Raw genomic sequence first — 21,163 nt, forward strand, 5'->3', positions numbered from 1 at the left:
TGAAAATCACAGTCTCAGATAGGAGGAAGGCTTTTAATAAATAATTTTTAAAATGTAATTTAAATATATATATTTTAAATTATTTAAAAAATAATGTTAACACATTTTAACAAAACAAATATATCATTTTTTTACATATCAAAAGTTGGATCAAGCAAAAATAATTATAATATTTACAATAAAGCAGATTCACAGAATTTACTATCATTTATTTCTCTCTCTGTGTGTGAGAGAAAATACAGTTGTAGAAATCCAAACGCGAGCTGTATCCTAATTACCTTCTTATTGGTCAGATAGTGCACTAAGTAGTGCTTAGAAGCCATTTTTAACTGCCCTACGTAGTGCACATATAAATGGAGGAAGAATTAATTTGGAACTCTGCTTCTGTGCGAGTTATTTGTAAATCACAAATATTTGTATTCCTGAATAACGTGTTGATTTTGAAATAAAAATAATACTATTTATTTGTTTTCGGATCATAATAGTGTATTTAAAAACAAAAAACAAAACAAAATAAACAGATTTACCGATACCGGTGGTGAATGGGTGCTTAGGAAGCCCCGCCCCTTGCGGAAGTGACGTTGGAGACACGTCATCAGACGACGTGCAGGGATTGGTATGCTAGCTACATTGAAACAATCCGAACAACTCCGGCGCTTCTTCTTTTTCTTCTGCTTGTTTGATGTTGTCGGACCGAACCGCCGCTTTACGGCGCTTTTATTTCCGTTTTGGCGTCTGCGGCGTTTTTACCGGGACGCTTCCGGAGGGCGCGAGCGCGAGAACTTGTCGCGTGAGTAAGTTTATCTCACGTTACTTCAAAGTCGGCTCGCGCTCCACTGCTGGACTGGTTTCCCTTTAAACACCGAAATGCAGGAACCGGTTCGGATTAAACCCGGTCCGGTCCTGGTTCTAGACTCGGTGTGTCTCAGATGAGCATGTATAACGAGGCTTAAATAGCTGGACATTGAGTAACATGGTTCTGTGGACCTGCTGGAGAAATGTTTCTCCTTTCTAAGTAAAAGATTCTTTCTCTGGTCTGGTCTGGTTCGGTTCGGTTCTTCTCCATGGACTTTTTTTTTTCTTCCTCATTTGTTTGTTTTTCCATGAGAAGATCTTTTCCTTCTTCTCTACTCTTTGCTTCTAGACTCTAAACTCTAAAAGATGCATGGTTCTGTGCTTCATAAGCATCCACACCAACACTGATTCCCATTAGTTCCTGCTGAAGAGGGGAGGTGAGTGCATGGGAAGTCAAAGTCGCCCACATGCTCTGGCTTTGGGAACCGGATCAGAAAAGCATTGAACCCTTGCAGGCTGGTGGAAGATGGCTGTGTTTCCCAGTAGGAGCAGGTGAGAGCACAACTTCAGGGCGCGTTGGATCTATCGGTAAAGATCTCGACCCGGACCGAAGGACACATGCAGGCCAAAAAGCGGTATTTCATCTTATTCTCCACCAGCACCTGCTTCGTCCTGCTGCTCTACCTCGGTGGGGTGCAGATCGCCGAAAGGAGCCCAGGTGGCAGCAAACGGCGTGGCCCGGAACCTCGCTGGCCCAGATTCGTCGAGCGTCTCGAACCTTTCCGGACGTCGGGTCAGGAGGAAAATGTTCCGGCGTCGCCGAGGGACAAAAGAGATGCCGTTTCCGGCGTATCCAAGGGTCGGATGTGCCGCATGGACTCGTGTTTTGACTTCTCTTTGTGCAAGAAGAACAGCTTCAAAGTTTACGTTTACCCTCAGGAGAAGGGCGAGAAGATCTCCGAGAGCTACCAGAACATTTTGGCTTCGATCGAGGGCTCGAGGTTTTACACGTCCGACCCGGGACAGGCTTGCTTGTTTGTCCTGAACTTGGACACCCTGGACAGGGACCAGTTGTCCCCGCAGTATGTCCACAATTTGAAAGCGAAGCTCCAAAACTTGGCTTTATGGAACGACGGCAGGAATCACCTGATCTTCAATTTGTACTCTGGGACGTGGCCGAATTACACGGAGGACTTGGGTTTCGACATCGGCCAGGCCATGTTGGCCAAGGCCAGCATCAGTACGGAGAACTTCAGGCCCAACTTTGACATTTCCATTCCTCTGTTCTCAAAAGATCACCCAAGGACAGGAGGGGAGAGGGGGTACTTGAAATACAACTCCATCCCACCGTTTCGGAAGTACATGCTGGTATTTAAGGGGAAGCGCTATCTGACCGGGATCGGTTCGGATACCCGGAACGCTCTGTATCATGTCCATAATTCGGAGGACGTGGTCCTGCTCACCACCTGCAAGCACGGCAAAGACTGGCAGAAGCACAAGGACGCCAGGTGCGACCGGGACAACGCCGAATATGACAAGTAAGTGGACTTTGCTTTGTTTGATCTCTATATTTAGGACAAGTCCTTATTTTCCGAAATGCAGCATCAGCTGTTTGCTGCCGCGTCTGGTAGCACGCAAACGCTAAGTTGGGATCGTTTTGGTGACGTCAGCCAGCTGCTTTGATCGATAGAAAGCAACTGAAAGTAAATCTGTAAGATCTGGGAACACAATCTGGCAGCAACGTGAATTGTTCTGCCTTTTATTCACGGTCCTGGTCCTCATTATGCAAAGTTGATTTAAGTCCAAATTTAAATGTCAGCTCTTTCACAATGTCGCACGGGCTTTCGTATAGAATTTGCCAGGATCGTCTGCCAACTCATAACCTCCACATGCCTCAGCTCGTCAGTCCAGTTTCAAAAACACGTCTGGTGATCAGGCTGGTTCTTACTGATGTGAAAAGTTCATCCTTTTCATGGCGACACAATACACACAGTCAGTCAGTCAGTCGCTCCCTCCCACGTTCATTTAACTTGCCAGATGTTGCTTTCAGATCAAAATCTCAGACTTGTGTCATTTGTAATGTAACCAGACTTTTTATATTGAGGGCTTCATATGACTGCAGCACCACAAGACTGAAAGATTTCTGTCGCTTCTCTGTAACCCTGAGAACCAGGCTGTGGACTGAAATGAACCCAAGAAACATCTGGGTTTAAATAACTGACACATCTGGACTCATTTTTGTGCTTTCGGTTTTGTAACTTGACTCAAGTTTTACGTCTGAATTACTTCCCGAATATGACCGGTATCCAAACTGAGCATTATTTTAGGGTGTTTTCACACTCGGTCCCTTTCAGCCATCTAACCGAACTCGGATCGATGACTCAGTATTTTTTGCGCATATGTGAACACTCCAACCGTACCCAGACCCCTTTAAAGCGAACCGAACTGAGACCACCTCAGGAGGTGGTCTCAGTACGGTTCGCTAAAAATCAACGGTACGGTTCGCCTAATCTGCGCATTTTGAACAAAAAGCACACCGGGTTCACTTCGCCTTTTTCACTGTAGTTTAACCTTCTTCGTTTGCCGTAGTTGGTCACGTGACTGTAGCAGGGAAACTCAACTTCCTTTTGGAACTTACCACAGCTGCTGGAATAAATTTTATTTTCCTTAATCCGTACTATTTTGATCAAAGAATACAGCAGGGCAAGCATGGCACCAGACATTTTGGCCCACTTTACACGGGGACGGTCTGAAACAAAAACGCAAAAGTCCGTTTTCGTTCTCACTTTTGTCCGCGTCTACACGACCGTTTTCAAGGAGGAAACCTGCGTCTATACGGTGAGGCATAAATGTGTGGAATTCAATTGGATGTGCATGCCAGGCGGCTAGGTGGTGCTGTGAAAGACCTCCGCTATGTCTGCACGCATGCGCAACGTCTTCCGTCTTGTCTGATCTGCGCATCTGCGCCGCGAAAACTTTGACTACTCTGGCTATGGTAAGTAAGAAAGTAAGTAAAAAAGTAAGAGCATACTATACCCGCCTCTGTTCATTAACGGTATATGTGCAGATTCGGTATAGATGTTGAAAGGACTCCTGGACGTTTATTAAAGCTGCCAGAGCAGCTTGAAGGTCCGTTGGATCGATGTAATCAGACATGCTCTTACTTTTTTACTTACTTTCTTACTTCCCGGGCTGGCATGTACAGTATATGACACATGTATGGCGTAAACACGTACCCGACGTGAGCAGAGTTTCGCATATTGGGTAGTTTAGACGGATATGTTTTTAACTTATCCACTCTGGAAGGCGTTTTCAATTTTTTCCGTTTTTCAGCCTCGGAAACGCCGTCCCCGTGTAGACGAAAGGCACTTCCGATAAAATATTTAGTCGTTTTTACCCGACAGCGTCCTCGTGTAAACGGGCCCTTTGATTCAAGAGAAAATTACCCAGAATTCCGTGCACTGGGGGTCTGAGGGCTCTAAAGGACCTGGTGTGAGCAGAAAGAGGACTGAGGCCCCATCAAAGCTTAACTGGACCAGAAAGAGAACCCAGTCCTCTTTGTAATAAATTCACAGTGTGAACACAAAAAGAACTGAGTTCTTTTTCTGTTGGTCCACTTTTTGGTCCACTTAAAGAGGACTGAGTCTGGTTCCTTTAAAGGGGACCAGGTGTGAAAACACCCTTATTTAATTCTTGGTTTTATCCTGAATTTGTTTGTGATGTTCAGCCTGAGGATTTGTGTATATTCCTTTTGAATGGTCACATGACCAGATTATTCATAGCGCAACCCGAGAGGAGATGTCGTCATTCAATTCCATTCGTTTTTTTTTAATCAGTCATTTGTCACAAAGCAGCTCGAGAGAAATCAGGATGGAGATTTAGATCCGTTGGGAACAAGCCAAAGGCAAAAATGGCGAGGAATTAAAAAAAAAAAAAACCCTCCCTGAGAAGTCATGAGCGGAATGATCCATGACCATCCGGGTGACGCCGAATAGTGAGCCACTTCATTAGGAACACCCATCCATCCATCCACCTGCTGCTGTTTGGTGCAGTTCTCCTAATCAGCTGATCGATCGCTCGCTTGACTGCAGCACGATGCATCAGAATCACGCAGATACAAATCAAGAGCTTCAGTTAATGTTCAAACGTCAGAACCAGAAAAATTGTGATCTCACAGTGAAGTGTGGCTTTCTTTCACTGTAGCGTGGGTGTCGGTTTGAGCCGGATGAGTATTTTTGGTTTGAGTATTTCAGAAACTGCTGATCTCCTCTTGGGGTTCTCACACGCAGCAGTCTTGAGAGTTTACACAGATTGAATGGTGCGAAAAACAAGCATCGAGTGAGCGAGCGGCGGTTCTTAACGCCTTGCTGATAAGAGATGGAGGTCAGAGGAACATGCAAATTGGGTCGAGCTTTTTCTTTTTTTTTTTTTTTTTTTTAGCCAGGAAGGAACTTGTAATAGCTCTGTATAATCACTCTTTACAACCATGGTGAGCAGAAAAGCATCTCGGCATGCAACAGAAGAACACATTGGGTTCCACTCCTGCAGCCAAGGGTTTTAGAATCAAGAACAAGTTCCTATTAAAGTAGCCGGTGAGTGTAGAATGGGATGAGTATTAGGGGTGTGCAAAAATATCGATACGGCGATATATCGCGATACTTTGTCTTCCGATTCAATATCGATACTCAAAATTTCTCATCTCATTATCTGTAGCCGCTTTATCCTGTTCTACAGGGTCGCAGGCAAGCTGGAGCCTATCCCAGCTGACTACGGGCGAAAGGCGGGGTACACCCTGGACAAGTCGCCAGGTCATCACAGGGCTGACACATAGACACAGACAACCATTCACACTCACATTCACACCTACGGTCAATTTAGAGTCACCAGTTAACCTAACCTGCATGTCTTTGGACTGTGGGGGAAACCGGAGCACCCGGAGGAAACCCACGCGGACACGGGGAGAACATGCAAACTCCGCACAGAAAGGCCCTCGCCGGCCACGGGGCTCGAACCCAGGACCTTCTTGCTGTGAGGTGACAGCGCTAACCACTACACCACCGTGCCGCCTACTCAAAATTTGAATATCGATATTTTTTCAAATAATAAAATCATGTTTCAGACGGGTTGTAAATCCAGTACGACTTCCGCACCTCCGCTCCGCGAGGTGTCGCTGTGCCGCTACCTCACTGCAAGGCACTCTTCGTCTTCTCTTTTTTCCCTGGCGGTTGCAGTGAGGAAAAAAAAACAGGCAAGCATGGCTGTTAACATAAACCTAGAGACACCGCCGAACTTTAAGGCAGATGTTTGGAGGCACTTTGGATTCCAAAGGAAAGGAGGAAAAAAAAACAGTCACTACGTTTACATGCACATAGAGAGAATCGAATTTCTGCCGTTGCTCGACTGAAATCGAAGTTCAAAATGCCATGTATACACCTTAATTCGGCTGAAATTGAACCGAACTTGATTTCTCGGAATCGAGCTACACGACCTAGTTTATGCGATTTCTGCCGAGCTACTTTGTGCATGTATACCCTATCGAGCTAGTTGTCGAGCTACTTCCGGAAGTGACGAGTGACGAGACCACAAGCGGGAAACACAACAGCCTCGGTCGGCATGACAACGAATCATGACAACAGCATGAATCTTTTCTTTTTGTGGCATTGTTTGCACTGTTAAAAATTTAGCTCACTTACTGTATCACCAAATACATCTGTACAGCTGTTGCATAGCTGTGAATTGTGTACATAAACAAGTCACTGTATTTGTGTGCGTGTATATATGTGTGTGTGTATATATATATATATATGTGTGTGTGTTTTATATATAAAAAATATATAATACACACATATATAAATAAAATATATAATACACACACATATATATATATATATATATATATATATATATATATATATATATGTGTGTGTGTGTGTATATATATGTATATATGTCCAACATCTGAAGAATGTCAATAAAAACAAAACAATTGAACTTTTTGTGTGTTTATTCAGACATAAGTTAAATTGTAAGCAAAAAAAAATATTTTTTTGTAAGCAAAAAATGGACTTTAGAAAAATATTGTCTGAATACATGTCTGAAACAAAAGAAAAACTAATTATTTTGATTTAAGAAGAAGACATAATGAACATAATATATTTATTTAGAAAAATATTATTGTGCAAAATAAGTTGTCTTACAAAACAGTGGTCTGTGCCGGACAGTTTGTAGCCATAGTCTGTTAGAGCAAGCCTAACAGCTTGAACACGGAACTGCTAGTGTTGCCAGATTGGGGGTTTTAAGTGCATTTTAGCGGATTTGAACATGTTTTGGGCTGGAAAACGTCAGCAGTATCTGGCAACACTATAGCTCTTCATGACGACAACTGGAAGTGTACCAACACGATGGGGCGTGTAGCGCCACGTGTGGCTCGGGTGCACAATGCACCTCGCACAATAGCCCGATTTCACTTGTGCATGTAGGATTGGATTTCTCTGGCACCCCTGCTGGGACCCTTTGCTCGATTACCAACAGCAGCTCGATTTGGACGTGCATGTAAACGTAGTCAGTGTGTTGTTCCTGCAAAATAAGCACAAGTTAAATGTTCTCAAGTTTACAAAGAACAAACTGATATTAGTGTTAGCACTGAAATGTATGTGCAGTCTGCAGTGCAAGTTTTAAGTTTTCGTAAAACAATTTGATTCTGCTTGTTAAGCAGCACTGATGTGTCCATGCTTACAGAAAAGTTGAGAATACTAGCACAGAAATGGGAATTTTCTGTATGTTGTAGTGAAGCAACTCTTGGTTTTGCCAGCAGTGGAATAGAGACAAATATATGTCTGGCAAGAGTGTGTAGTTATGTACAGTATGTGAAATGTAATTTTACAGTGGTCAATAAATTCTGATTTTCTTCAGTGACACAGATATTGTGATGTGGTTGAAATTTCTTGCAATATATCGATTATCGCAGAATTGCTGTACCGTGATATCGTTATCGTGGGCAAAATATCGCCATAGTATCGTATCGTGAGGTATCTGGTGATACCCAGCCCTAATGAGTATGGAGCAGGACATTTTTACGATTACAGCAGCAGCAGGTGATATTATTGACTGAAACAAGATGATGAGTTTGGGCATAAAGTGTGTAACGCTCTCGCACTCGATTTGATCTTTATACTTTGAAATGATAATCCAATTTCGTCAAATTGCACTTAATTTAAAAAAAAAAATTTGTGGAAACATTTCAAATTCAGCCGTCTTGTTTTCTTTCGGAGTCACGGAGCACTGCGACTACCCCCCACCCCAAACATGCTCCGAGGCATTCGGACTGATTAACAGGAATAATACCCATAGTGCCAGTGGGGGGGAGGAGGAGGGGTGTAGGGTCGTCAGACCACAGGGTCGTCAGACCGCAGGCCTTCCTGCCATCTGTGTGGACGTTTACCACATGGCAGTCAGTCAGCGGCGAGTAACCGCTTCCTGCACGACCTCGCACCCTAGAGACATGACCTCAGACTCTCGTCTCCTGCTGGCTCGCTGTCGCCGCAACACGCCGGGATGTTCACATGCCACGCACAGCAGTGACCCAGTGTAACCGCGTCGACTCCAGAGACGCATCACAGCTGTTCCGTGACGACCTTCAATCTCCGTTTACTTTCGAAATGGATTTATTATTCATTTATGCATCAGGATGGAAAACGCTGAATAAGAGCTGTTTGGTTTAATGAGCTGGAGATAACTTTTGATTTGATTCGAGTGGAGTTATGGAAAAAAAAAAACCACAGGCGAGTGCGAAAGTTTGTGCTCTCTTTGAACAAAGGGTTTTTTTTAACAATATTTTTGTCTGTGCTGATTTTAACCTTTTTTTTGATCGTTCCACTTATTTAATTTATATATTTGTCCCTGAAGACATCACAATTTTCAATTTCTTTTCAAAGACATTTTGACATGCTTTGATTATCCGTGTATTGTATTTAATGTCTACAAAAAATATATAACTTTAATATATTTTTTTTAATATTTACTGAATAATTTAGTTTACACAATTGGTAAGAGTGAAAGGAGAAAAAATTGTAAATATTTTAAAATAGTCAAAATTTTAAGATTTAACATTTAACTTCCATGCAACTTGTAATTATTTAATAAAACAAATACAGGATTTCTCATGATATTGCAGAAATGTTTGACCTGATAAATGAAGTTTATCTTTGAGTGGTGAATGTGTAGGCAAGAAAATAAACTTCCTATCCTCACACAACCGTGTAATGTTCTTTATATTATCTGGGAAACATCCACCAAAAAAAAAAACAACCCACAAATTAATCAGAAGAATTTTAATCTTGAGAACGCACGTCTAGTCAGCAGGAAAACATCAGGAATTATTAAAAACGTGCTCTATTCCCTTCGAGCGGGTTTCGTTCATTTGGTTTGATATCATGCGATATTGTTAGCATATCGCTTATCCTACGTGTATTACGTCACTCTACCCAATGGAGAATTCGGGACAATTTGTAAACAAACATGGCCGCCAGGTTTGCTTCGTTAAATAGTTTTCACATGACGTCACAGAGTCGGGGATTCCCTAGTGTCGGCCATCTTGCGGGTCAAGCTTACCGTACGGGTGACTGAGCACACATTGTAATGCGCGAGTACAAAGTCTTCAAAAGAACCCAAGCAGGCTATTTAAAGCTAGCAATGGTGCACACCTGTTGTATTCACGGCTGTCGTAATAGGTCAGATGATGACGTCAAGCGGAGCTTTTATGGAATTCCCACTGTACGGGAGCACGAAGGCGAGCAAACAAAGAAACTCAGAATACAAAGGAGAAATCTATGGCTTGCGAGAATCAACCGCAAGGATTATCAGCCTTCCAAACACAGCAAAGTCTGCTCCGATCATTTTATAAGTGGTAAGTTGTTTAAATAAGCAATCAATTGTGTTTGTTTGTTTTTGGAAACCAAAACATCATGTAAACAATCTCTGGAGAATGCCTAACTGGAACCGCTGAGTGTACGTTTACATTGTAATGTACACTTAATATCGCTCGTTTGTCACGTTTCTATTTGAAACTTGTCACTTCACTCACGCAAGGGTCATTTTTGAAAAACATTTTCGGTCTATTCTGTATGATTTGATTTGTGTTTGGGATGCAAACAGCGCGCCTTTTGGCGGATGCCGCCTGAATCGCGCAGATCCGATTTTTTTTTTTAGGGGGGCGTTGGAGTGTCTGATTTTAATTTCAAAGTAAATTCTGTATTAAAATTACTAAATAAGCAAATCCGTTACAGTCCATGAAACAGGAAGTATAAGGATGAGAAAAAAAAAGAGTTTAAATCGGAAAGCTGCACACATTTGCGCAGCCTGAGCGGTGTGCAGGACTGCGCAAATGTGCGCAGCTTTCCGATTTAAAATGTTTTTTTTCTCATCCTTATACTTCCCGTTTCATGGACTGTAGCGGATTTGCTTATTTAGTAATTTTAATACAGAATTTACTTTGAAATTATAATCAGACACTCCAACGTCCCCCCTAAAAAAAAAAAATCGGATCTGCGTGATTCAGCCGTGAAAAAGGCGGCATCCGCCAAAAGGCGCGCTGTGAATATATAAAGTTGTATATATCAGACAGCCTTTAAAGTTTGATGAAGTCAGTTTCAGGCTTTGGAGCAGGCTTTGGCAGTTTCAGGCTTTGGCAGCCCTGCATAGTCACTTGAAAATGCATCTTTGTCCACTTCGTAGGGGTCAATTCCCCCAATCAAGGCCAGTTTGGCTGCATACCGTTGTCATGAGATGTCGTCTAATGTATCTATATACTTCTGTTTGCTTGATTTTGCCGACATTGATCTTTATTTTAGAAAACTGACTATATAACTTCATAAATTCGTCCGAGATAACATAGCCGGTAGTGGCGATGGTCCGTTTTGTTTGCCCCGCAAGATGGCGGCTCGGGGGGGCGTTCCCCGGAATGCCGTGACGTCAGTGAAAACTATCTATACGGAAGGTTTTGAAAGAGAAAGATGTGTTGAGCACCCAAAAGGAACGTGTATGTAGTAGCAATAATAATATTGGCTGGCTTTTTTCGTGGTCTATCAGAAATATTCCATTCAGCTACTCGTCTTCAACTCGTTCAGTATCATGCGACCTGAATGGAATGTATCTGATAGACCACTCAACACCAGCCAATATTTAAACGTCACTCAGATCCATGATGCATTTTGAGTTTTTCAACACGAGAAGATAAACTTCGTGTCTTCAAGCCAACGTGTAATTTTCATTTTTATGTCATGTCGACGCATTCACAAACAAAGTATGCAAATTTATCAAAACAATTCATCGACTTCCTCACGAGTGACAGAGATTTATGTCACGGTTTTGGTTCTCCATGTCCCAGACGGAGCTCGGATAAATAATACGAGTGGCGTATTTCCCAGTCACATCCGTATAATATAATAAATCATGTGTCATCACCACTACTCAGCCCTTTAGTTGTTGTTTATTATGGATATAGAAGGGTGTTTTATACGGAAGCCGAGAGAGGCCCTTCATATAATCCTTTTTTTTTTTTTTATTCACCTTGTTATCTCAAGAAAACAACACAACTAATTCGAGATCTCGAGAAAACGAAACCGTTATTCCGTGATCTCGAGTAAACAGCTGAGAAATGGTTCATTCAGGTGCGCCAAGAGACTTGTGATATGCTGACTTTGGGGCTATTTCTCATTCTGTATAGACGCAACTTTGGTCATTAGAATGTCTGGAATAATCGATCGCCTAATAAGGCAATATTTTGATCAGGGGTTGGCACAGGGAGAGATTGCATTAAGTCTTTTAATAAGGGATCATTTCAAAATTAGTCGGCGGCACCTCCGCAGAAGACTGGCCCGGCTTCGTCTCTACCGACGGAGATACAGTGATCCAGCTGAGATCATGAAATAATTTTGTTTTCTCGAGATCTCGAATTAAAGGGGTACCAAATATAATATATACAGTTGCTGATGTGACAAAGTAACGTATTCTTAAGTATTCTATCAAATTTATATACTAGAAAACAACGAAATATCTTGGTAATTGTAAATATAATACTTTATACGCTAAACCGCACAAGAGTCGCCATTTTTAAAAGACCGTGACGTCAGCGCTACCCACTGCACTAGCGGAACTCTCCGAAATAGAGGAGATAAGCGTGTAATCATGGCGTCGGGCGCATCAAGTGAAAGCGACAGCTCTGTCGAATCATACGAAGAGATCCCGCAAGACACACTGCAAGCAGGCTATGGCTTAGAAGGGTACCAGTTTGAACCTCGGAGAGGTACTATGTAGTGGAAGTTCATTATGTCGAACTATTAAAGCTGTTTTAAGTTCGTTTCTTAAGACAAGGATTTTTTAAGATGTTACCTTGTTGACAGTTTCGGCGAGAATCTTCCGCCTTCTTCAAAACAGTCACCAGATGTCGAGTGGTGACGTGCCTTATCGGCTGATGTTACGCTACGGAGGCGTGAACGTCCCGCCCAATTTGACAGGTAGTTCACGCCTCCTGCTGTCAGGTCGCTCCACCAGGACACATCTGGTGACTGTTTTGAAGAAGGCGGAAGATTCTCGCCGAAACTGTCAACAAGGTAACATCTTAAAAAATCCTTGTCTTAAGAAACGAACTTAAAATAGCTAGGAGAGGTACTCTCGACTCCGGTGATGAAATAAGAGAAGAAAGCTCGGATGACGGCGAGGATGAGACTGATGCTGACCATGGGCGTGGCGAGCGTGGGGCAGAGCGTCTGCGTGCAGGTGACACGGCGTGGTGCTCGTGCGGAAAATGTAACGTGGAGTTGCTCACGAGTCCAGCAGAATTTATTTGCTGCAATGAGATAGGCGCCACCCGTGGACTTGCGAAATCGTCAGGTATTTCACACGTGCAGTTCCCAACCTCAATGAGCCAACACAACTGGGCACATACATACGTCATGAGTGTTACGCAGAGAAAATGAACGTGCATTCTGATTGGATAAAATTAATATCATGGCGGGCTGTTCAAACTGCGGAAATAGTTTGCTCGAGCTACTTTCAAAACACTATAACTTTCCAACCTTAGAACAAAAAACTTTTGTAAGTCTTGAATAAGGTTCGTTAATGTGTGTTTTATTGTTATATTTACTCGATATATTGCCCTCTGTTCCCCTTTAATTATGTCGTTATCTCGGGATAACAAGGTGAATAAAAAAAGATGATAAGAAGGGCCTCTCACGGCTTCCGTAGTTTTAATATCCTTCAGCTAGATTTAATTATGAAAATGAAGCAATAATCCAGAGTACAAGTTTTGGAGTCTTGAGGTGGTGATTTGAAATATTCTTGTCCTGGTTCTCTCCTTTTCTCAGGTTTTAACTTGAACCTCCTGAGTGATTTTTGGAATGTTGGCAACTGCCTGCCGAAGTCTTTCATTGACGAAGCGTTTCCGTGTGCTCGTGCTTTTCTGAGAAAGCTTGTAAAACAGTTTTCCTCCCTTGATGTCATGTGGCTTCATGCTCACATGCTGTGCGTGTGTATTATAATTAGTCTCAATTAGTCATTCAGCAACATGTTAATGGACTGAAACGCTTTCAACGTCTTTCACACCGAAAGTCATCGCATCTCCATCGTGGCAGTGTGGTAAGAACTCTAACGCGCCTTTTTGAAGTCTCGGGGAACATAAGGTTGTGTCCAGAATAAAAATATTTTCTCTTTTTTTCTAACGAGTAATATGGATAAATCCTGAACATTTCATTTCAGACGAACTTAATTTGTCGCCTTGAGCTGATTTAGACTAATTAGTAGCTAGCTAGCGTGCTGACTTGTAATTAAAGAAGTAGTTGTCGACATAAATGACCACGTCGCTTACATGTACAGTACATGACGACATTTTTTTTCGTCTTGGGTTTTTCAAGCTTTTTTGGATAATTAAAGGTTCCTACAAGGGAAACACTTTCTCTTGTAGTGTTCTGTAGAGAACTTTGTCCTCCAGAGAGACAATTATAAATAAAACGAAAAAGGTTGTAAATGTAGAAACATGGATTTTGCAGTGGTTCCTGAGATAGTTAAAGGTTCTAGCTTGTTGTTGAGGTCTGTGTAGAATGTTTTTATGGGGTTCCTTGAGGCGGACAAACTAAAGGAGGACTTACGGAGATAAAAATGCACAATTATAAATAATTACGTATCTCCGTAAGTCCTCCCTTAGTTTGTCCGCCTCAAGGAACCCCGTAAAAACATTCTACACAGACCTCAACAACAAGCTTAGAACCATTCACTATCTCAGGAACCACTGCAAAATCCATGTTTCTACATTTACAACCTTTTTTCATTTTATTTATAATTGTGCATTTTCATCTCCTTAAATGCATTTTGCGTATTTCGCAGTGGAAGAATGGTAATGCCGTTGACCTTTTAATATCTTTAAGAATTCCTCGAAGGGCACAAACCAAAGAACCACTTAGGTTCCTTAGAGGTTCTTTGGTTCGTCTGTGTAACCTACAGTTTTAGGATTCCACACAGAAATTTGCCCTCAATAGGGACAACCAAAGAAGTCTAAAGGATTCATTTCTTGCAAAAAGTGAGCATGTATTCTTGGAAAGAATGGTTCTCCAAGGGTTCCTTGAAGGGTTAAAGGTTCAAGCGTACATTGAGTCTTGAGATTTTTAGAAAAAAAAGCCCACCCTGTTTAGATCGAAGGTGTTCTTTGGATGGTGTTTGGAACCTTCCACGAAATCCACCGTTATAGGGTATGACACAGAACCTTGTCCTCTAGAGGGCCAACCAAAGAACCCTTGAGGGGGGTAAAAGCACGATTGGAAACAATGGTTCTGCATGGGTTCCTTGGATGGTTAAAGGTCCAAGCGTACATTGAAAATGGAGGAGTCTTGAGATTCTCAAAAAATGCCCACCCTGTTTAGATCAAAGGTGTTCTTTGGATGGTATTTGGAATCTTCCACGAAATCCATTGTTATAGGATTCTACATAGAGCCCTGTCCCCCAAAGGGCTAACCAAAGAACACTTGATGGGGTACAAGCACTCTCTTGGAAACAATGGTTCCTTAAGAGTTCTTTGGATGTTTAGGGGTCAAGCATCCAGTAGGGATTGTACTGGAATCCTTCGTTCAAACCTATGGTTGCAGGGATCCATGTAAAATCTTTTCATTTCAAGGGACAACCTAGAAGCCCTGAAGGATATAAAAATTTTAAGCATGTACATTTACTCCTGGAAGCAAGGGTTCTGCAAAGGTTCCTTGGATGGATAAAGGTTCTGATCGTGCTGTTTGTCCTGTCAGGGGGTTAGATGACCATCTTCACCAGTGTCATCAAACATCCATTGTTGTTATTGCATGCGTTCTTAGGTGGTTGATGAGGCCAGTCTTTGCACGGAATGTGCAGGGGTTAGCGGGTACAGGACAGTGAAAGAAAGAAGTGGTACTGCTTTTCCCGGCCGATTTTTGAGCAAGGGTCTGCCAGGGTTCTGGTAGTACGTAGGATAGGAAAGAAATGACTATTGAGCACTCTGATTAAAAAAAAAATACTATCTGGTTTTTATTGTGGCCAGGTTCTTGCCCGAACTGATAAATTGCGTCATCGTTTTTTCTTTGGCTAATCGGACACAAGATATGCCGCTGGAGCAGTTGGGGGTTACGTGCCTTGCTCAAAGGCACTTGAGCCAATCCTGCTGGTTCAGGGACTCCATTTGGCCATGGCTTCCCCTCTATCTGGTAGGGATGCTACAGATAAACCTGTCCTCCAGATGGACAAGCAAAGAACCCTGAAGGGTTTACATTTCTCCAAAGCTTGCTGGAGAAATTTGGGTTCTACATAGAACATTTTCATGGTTGCTACAAATTGAAACGGGCTCCTTGATGTAACGTTTCTTTTTCTCGGGACTGTAGATTTTGTTGCAAATCACTTATTTGCGAAATAATTTAAATTTTTTTAACAAAGGTTACGATCCTGACTTTGACTTTTGTACCGAAGGCACCAACCAGAGGCAAATCTGCCTCTTGCTGATGCTCATTAATACAGCGCGTCCTGTCAGCATTCAAGAATGGCGTGAATAATTTTCGTCTTGACAGGATTTCACGTAATTGCTCCCTGATAATAAAAAATGCATGGCACATTTTGAGGGCAGGCTGCAGCTCATTCTCTTCTCATTTCCTAACTAGCCATAGGCTTTTTTTTTTTTCTTTTCCCCCTCCCCACCTCTATCTACACGGACGCACGGTGAAGACGTCGTAAACGAACTTTAATGTGAACCCGCGACACTGACGGCAACATCGGTGAATAATTGATGGCCATATTTGAGTCGTTTTTTTCCGTCCCCTCATTTACTTGAAAGTTTCATGTCTTATTCATAGATGCCTCAGATCTTCATCATTTCTTGCGGCGCATCTCCAAAAGCAGGACTATTTTGGAAAATTCAGGAAGTGACTGACTATTGAAAATGAAACGATGATGGGAAAATTCAAACGCGGTCAGGACTCTGACGGTGTCTGGAGCAGTGTCTTAGATCCCAGAATTTGTAACTTGATGGTGTTTAATAGGAGGCCATCAGGCTATTTACAAAAGTGATAAGTCTGTTCATCAAACGTGTCTTTTTAGGAGTTCTTGAGCCTTTCAGATGGGATCATGTGTAGATATAGTTAATATTATTGGCATGGTTTCACAATGGTTGCCACGCTCAAGGTTCCATGCGTACACCACACGTTTTAATGCAAGCTGCAGTAGGTCTTGATCATTAATAGCTCATGTAACCGTAACATACGAAGGCTTTTAACCTGTACTCGACCAAACCCGCTTTAAAGGAACAGTCCACCGTACTTCCATAATGAAATATGCTCTTATCTGAATTGAGACGAGCTGCTCCGTACCTCTCCGAGCTTTGCGCGACCTCCCAGTCAGTCAGACGCGCTGTCACTCCTGTTAGCAATGTAGCTAGGCTCAGCATGGCCAATGGTATTTTTTGGGGCTGTAGTTAGATGCGACCAAACTCTTCCGCGTTTTTCCTGTTTACATAGGTTTATATGACCAGTGATATGAAACAAGTTCAGTTACACAAATTGAAACGTGGCGATTTTCTATGCTATGGAAAGTCCGCACTATAATGACAGGCGTACTAACACCTTCTGCGCACTTCGGCAGCGCATTGATATCTGAGCTCCGTATCGTGAGCTATGGAAAAGCAAACTGGTTCTCAGCTGGCTCGCAAGTTGAACGAGTTGTGAACCAGCGCCAGCACTGGCCCCGAACCAGCCCTGGAACTGATTTGGTGGAAAAGGGGTATCTGTGGTAAAAAAAAAAAATACAAAAGTAATATCAAATCCCACGTCTAAACTCGTCACGTCTGATTAATATTGGCGCAAGAGGTTTCTCGAGTTGAGTTTTATCCCGCCAGCCCCACTGTTGCGCTAACAGCTAGCGGGTCGGTTGTACGAATCGTTTTACTATTTTTATTTATTTTTTTCATCGATCACAAAGCATAAAATCTCTGTCATTTATTACATTCCTAGAATTTGCTTTCTGAGCAAATGCTTGCTGCGTGTGGTCAAAAAAGTGTCTCTCTGTGCACCTGAAGTGAAAAGTACTGTAATTACGCTAAAGGTTTAGCACCTGCATAACTGGCGATACGCAGCATAGCGACGTTTGTATGACCGTACCCTTTCGGGAATGGCTGCGAATTAACCTGGAACGTTTTCCGAATTTTTTTATTTTGCAAGCTTTTGGAAAATGCTTCCAAGTGACTGAATTGTCGAGTTCCATTTATACCCTGTCCACACTAGGGATTTTGTACCGATACGAAACTACTTTCGTACCGCAACACCTGTCCACACTAGCAACTATACCGGTACTGTAGTGGTATAACTGTATCGGTACGAAACCCACAAATGTATGGGTTTCGTACCGGTACAGTATCGGTACTGTAGCGCTTCGCTGTAGTGTGGACAGATGAAGCGGTTCTGTATCGATACAAATATAATGCGCAAAGTCACACACCTCAATCGATGTCTTCGCTGAATAAAATAGTGAAGAACGGAGATTCGTTTGTTTCTTTCTCAACTGCCTCGCACGTTTTATACGATTCGACTGAATAAATGACCACCAGAAATACAGACTGTACATTGACAACAAAAAGCACACACACGTTGTTTCATCCGCCATATTCTCGGAAGGAAGTTACTCGGTAACCACGGAAACATTTCACGCACGCGCATTTCAACTACCGTGAAAGAAAACTGCAAACATTTCTCGCTAGTGTGGACAGATGCACTAAACTGTACCGGTATACTTGGTATCGATACAGTTATACCACTTTCGTACCGGTAAAAGTGTGAACACAGCATTGGATGCCTTCCTGCATTTTTACACAATCCGAAAAGGGTGCGAGTTTAAAACCCTGAGAGGAAAATCCGAGGAAAAAGAAATGCCAAAACGCGACAAAGTAAACTTGCTAAAACAGTTAGAGGGCTGAAATGAAAGATGAACCAACAGACTAAGCGACTCGACAATAAAATCGGAAGAAAAATCAGCTTGTGAATGAATATCTGAAGCGTTCCCTTTCTCTCTCAGCAGCGTGTGTTGGTTTACCTGAGTGTGTAATTATGCTAACGGGCCGCTCGGAGCCATCCATGGTTGTAACGTAAGGCGTGATTTTCGCAGGCAGCTGTTTCACTCGTCTAATAGCAGATTTGGCCACTTTCGCCCCGACAGCCGCTGTAATCACACGCCGAGACATCACGGCGGATTTAATGAGATGGTGATACTCGGAGATAACAGACTGCTTACAGATCTCCACCAGCGCTGTAGTGGGTGATTATGGGTAGGAAGCACAAGCACTTGGGCTGCTGGAGGGCCTTTGACGAGGGAGTCGAGTGGAGGACATAATGATCGAAATAGTAACTGACTCACATCGGTTTGAATCAGAATAGCTGCAAAAAAGGACGGGCTGAGACGTCTGTGGCTCGGAATGACTAACTTTAGCACCTTTCATGCGTTCAAAGCGCGGCTTAAATCACAGCAAGGTGATGAACGGATCTCAAAATATAAGACGTAGGACATGTTTTGCTTTATATACCCTCGCTGGTCACTTTATTAGGAATAGGTGTACTACATCCTGCGGTTCGATGCAGTTCTTTCATCAGCCAATCCCCTGACAGCAGCAGAACGCATAAAAATTGTATTTTTGAAGTGTATTTTTGAGGATTCAGAATGAGGACCTCTGAACGAGCTTTAAAGAATTATTAGTTTGTAATGTGAAAAAGAATGTTCCCTGAATATCAGCGCCGTCCCGTCTCCTGAGGTTAAGGTCTCTCGCTGGAATGCTTTATAAGGCTTGATAAATGTTACAGGTCAAAATATTTCAGCCTCGTATTGTTTTATTTTTGACCTGGGTTAAGATTTTGAACTTGGTTCATAATTTTCAACCTCGGTACAATTTAAAATCATCTAATATTCTTAAAAGGGATTTTCCATCACTTCTTTTGTCAAACCACGCCCCCCCCCCCCCCCAGTATTTCCTCGTCTGTCTGTGCCTACTTATTCTTATCTACTTAATTGGCATTTTTAAGAAAATATCTTTTTTTTCATACTTGACCAGGATTTGAACTCAGAGCCTTCTGTTTCTTCACCCAACACCTGAACCATGTCAAGTAGTTTAAAATACAAAGTCTTCCCAAATCCAAACCCTAAACCTAACTCTCGACGGCGTAAGTCTCTCTGATACAAGTAACAAATTACGAACTGGGTTAAAATTTCTAACCTGGGTTGAAAAATTCCACCCGACCGATAATTCTGACCCGTAACACAAACATGAGTGGAAACGTCAGGTCAGGTTTGTTCAGGTAACGTAATCGCACAACTTGAGCAGTTTCCTCACCTGGTCTCTCCAGGCTTGACCTGGACTTGAGCACTGATGACTCGGATTCGTAAATTGGAGAAGAGGACTCTTTTTATTTTTGTAACATGCCATAATAATTTGGCATAAGATATTTATATCTACATTAATTTTTCTCCTAATTTCGTGCAAGTGCGTCACACTTGCACGTAGGGTTGCAAAGGGCGGAAAATTTCCGGAAAATTTCTGGAAAGTTTCCGGTAAGTTTCCATGGAAACTTTGGTATGGGAATTTTGGGAATTTTCAAAAAAAAAAAAAAAAGCACTGGAATTACGGTAATTTCGGGGAATTATTAAATTTTTTATTTATATATATAAACATTTATTATTTATTAATTATTTATTAAGTCATAAACAATAGGGCTGTAACGATATGCGTATCGAAATCGCGATACGCAGAGCCACGATCCGTATCGCAATACAAGGCAGAATCACGGTACACCCTTTCAAACTTCTCCTCAGCCCAAAAACAGAGGCGCTTCCAAACTTCAATTTATGAATACTTTTTATTTAAATTACATTTTAAACTTACTTAAATGACTTTTATTTTTTTATATCTATTAGTAAGTCGTTTTTTCGCCAACCTGCGACAATCTTCTGCGAGTCACGCAACGTCCACACTCGCCACTGGCAGAGCATTCATTTCTTTTAAGCGGTCGCCATTCTGGTTGCGACGCGGGGAGCGAATCTGTAAACAAGCAGCTCATTGGCTGGCTAGGTGTGCCACAAGCCAATCACAATCACTTGACCGGAAAGGCATGCAGTGTTGCCAGATTGGGCAGGTTTAGGTGCTTTTTGGCTGGTTTTGAACATATTTTGGGATGGAAAACGTTAGCAATATCTGGCAACACTGAAGGCATGTCTGCTTGGGCGGAAGCCTTCTGCGGCAGTTACATTTTGACACGCGAGCAACGTTTCACCATAAAAATTCCGTAATTTCCATCTGTTTTCCGCGATCACAGAAAATCATTGGCCCTATGAGAGTGAGACAGTGAGAGAGCCACCCCCCCCCCCCCCCCCCCCCAAAAAAAAATCTTAACAGATTTACACGATTTGGAAAAATGACTTTTTCAGAACCGAAAAAAACAGAGCTTCCGGCTCAACAGTATTATTTTGAGAAATAAAACAATCTTTGGATATACATTTGTTCATTTTTGCATACATATTACTCATTCTCTGCAGTGGTCTGAATTATTTGTTATTAAATAGTTAATGTAAGTAAGTAAATGTTAATAAGTCAAATTTACTACTTTAAAAAAACATTTTTAAAAAATCGTGGGCGTATCGAATCGTGGGTCAAAAATCGCGATACGAATCGAATCGTGAGTTGGGTGTATCGTTACAGCCCTTATAAACAAACAAAAATATAAACATTTTATTTTTTGTCATCAGCAGACATTATTGCAAAATGGAGACAATTAAAACACATGACTCTGATTTATTTGTAAGAAGAACTTTATCAATGCTTATTTCTTTTATT

At 42.1% G+C, this 21,163-nt stretch overlaps 1 protein-coding gene across 2 annotated transcripts in view; it reads left to right on the plus strand.

Moving 5' to 3' along the window:
• Positions 1-592: 592 nt before the first annotated feature.
• Positions 593-21,163, plus strand: part of ext1a (exostosin glycosyltransferase 1a) — a 188,646-nt gene continuing 168,075 nt past the window's right edge. For both annotated transcript variants that reach the window (XM_060900379.1, XM_060900380.1), the window contains exon 1: positions 593-2,333. In XM_060900379.1, the coding sequence (XP_060756362.1) occupies positions 1,414-2,333 (920 nt within the window). In that variant the 5' untranslated portion in view covers positions 593-1,413. The remainder of the gene's footprint in view (positions 2,334-21,163) is intronic.

Source organism: Neoarius graeffei, chromosome 19, assembly GCF_027579695.1.
Source record: "Neoarius graeffei isolate fNeoGra1 chromosome 19, fNeoGra1.pri, whole genome shotgun sequence".
NCBI classification, from domain to species: Eukaryota; Metazoa; Chordata; class Actinopteri; order Siluriformes; family Ariidae; genus Neoarius; species Neoarius graeffei.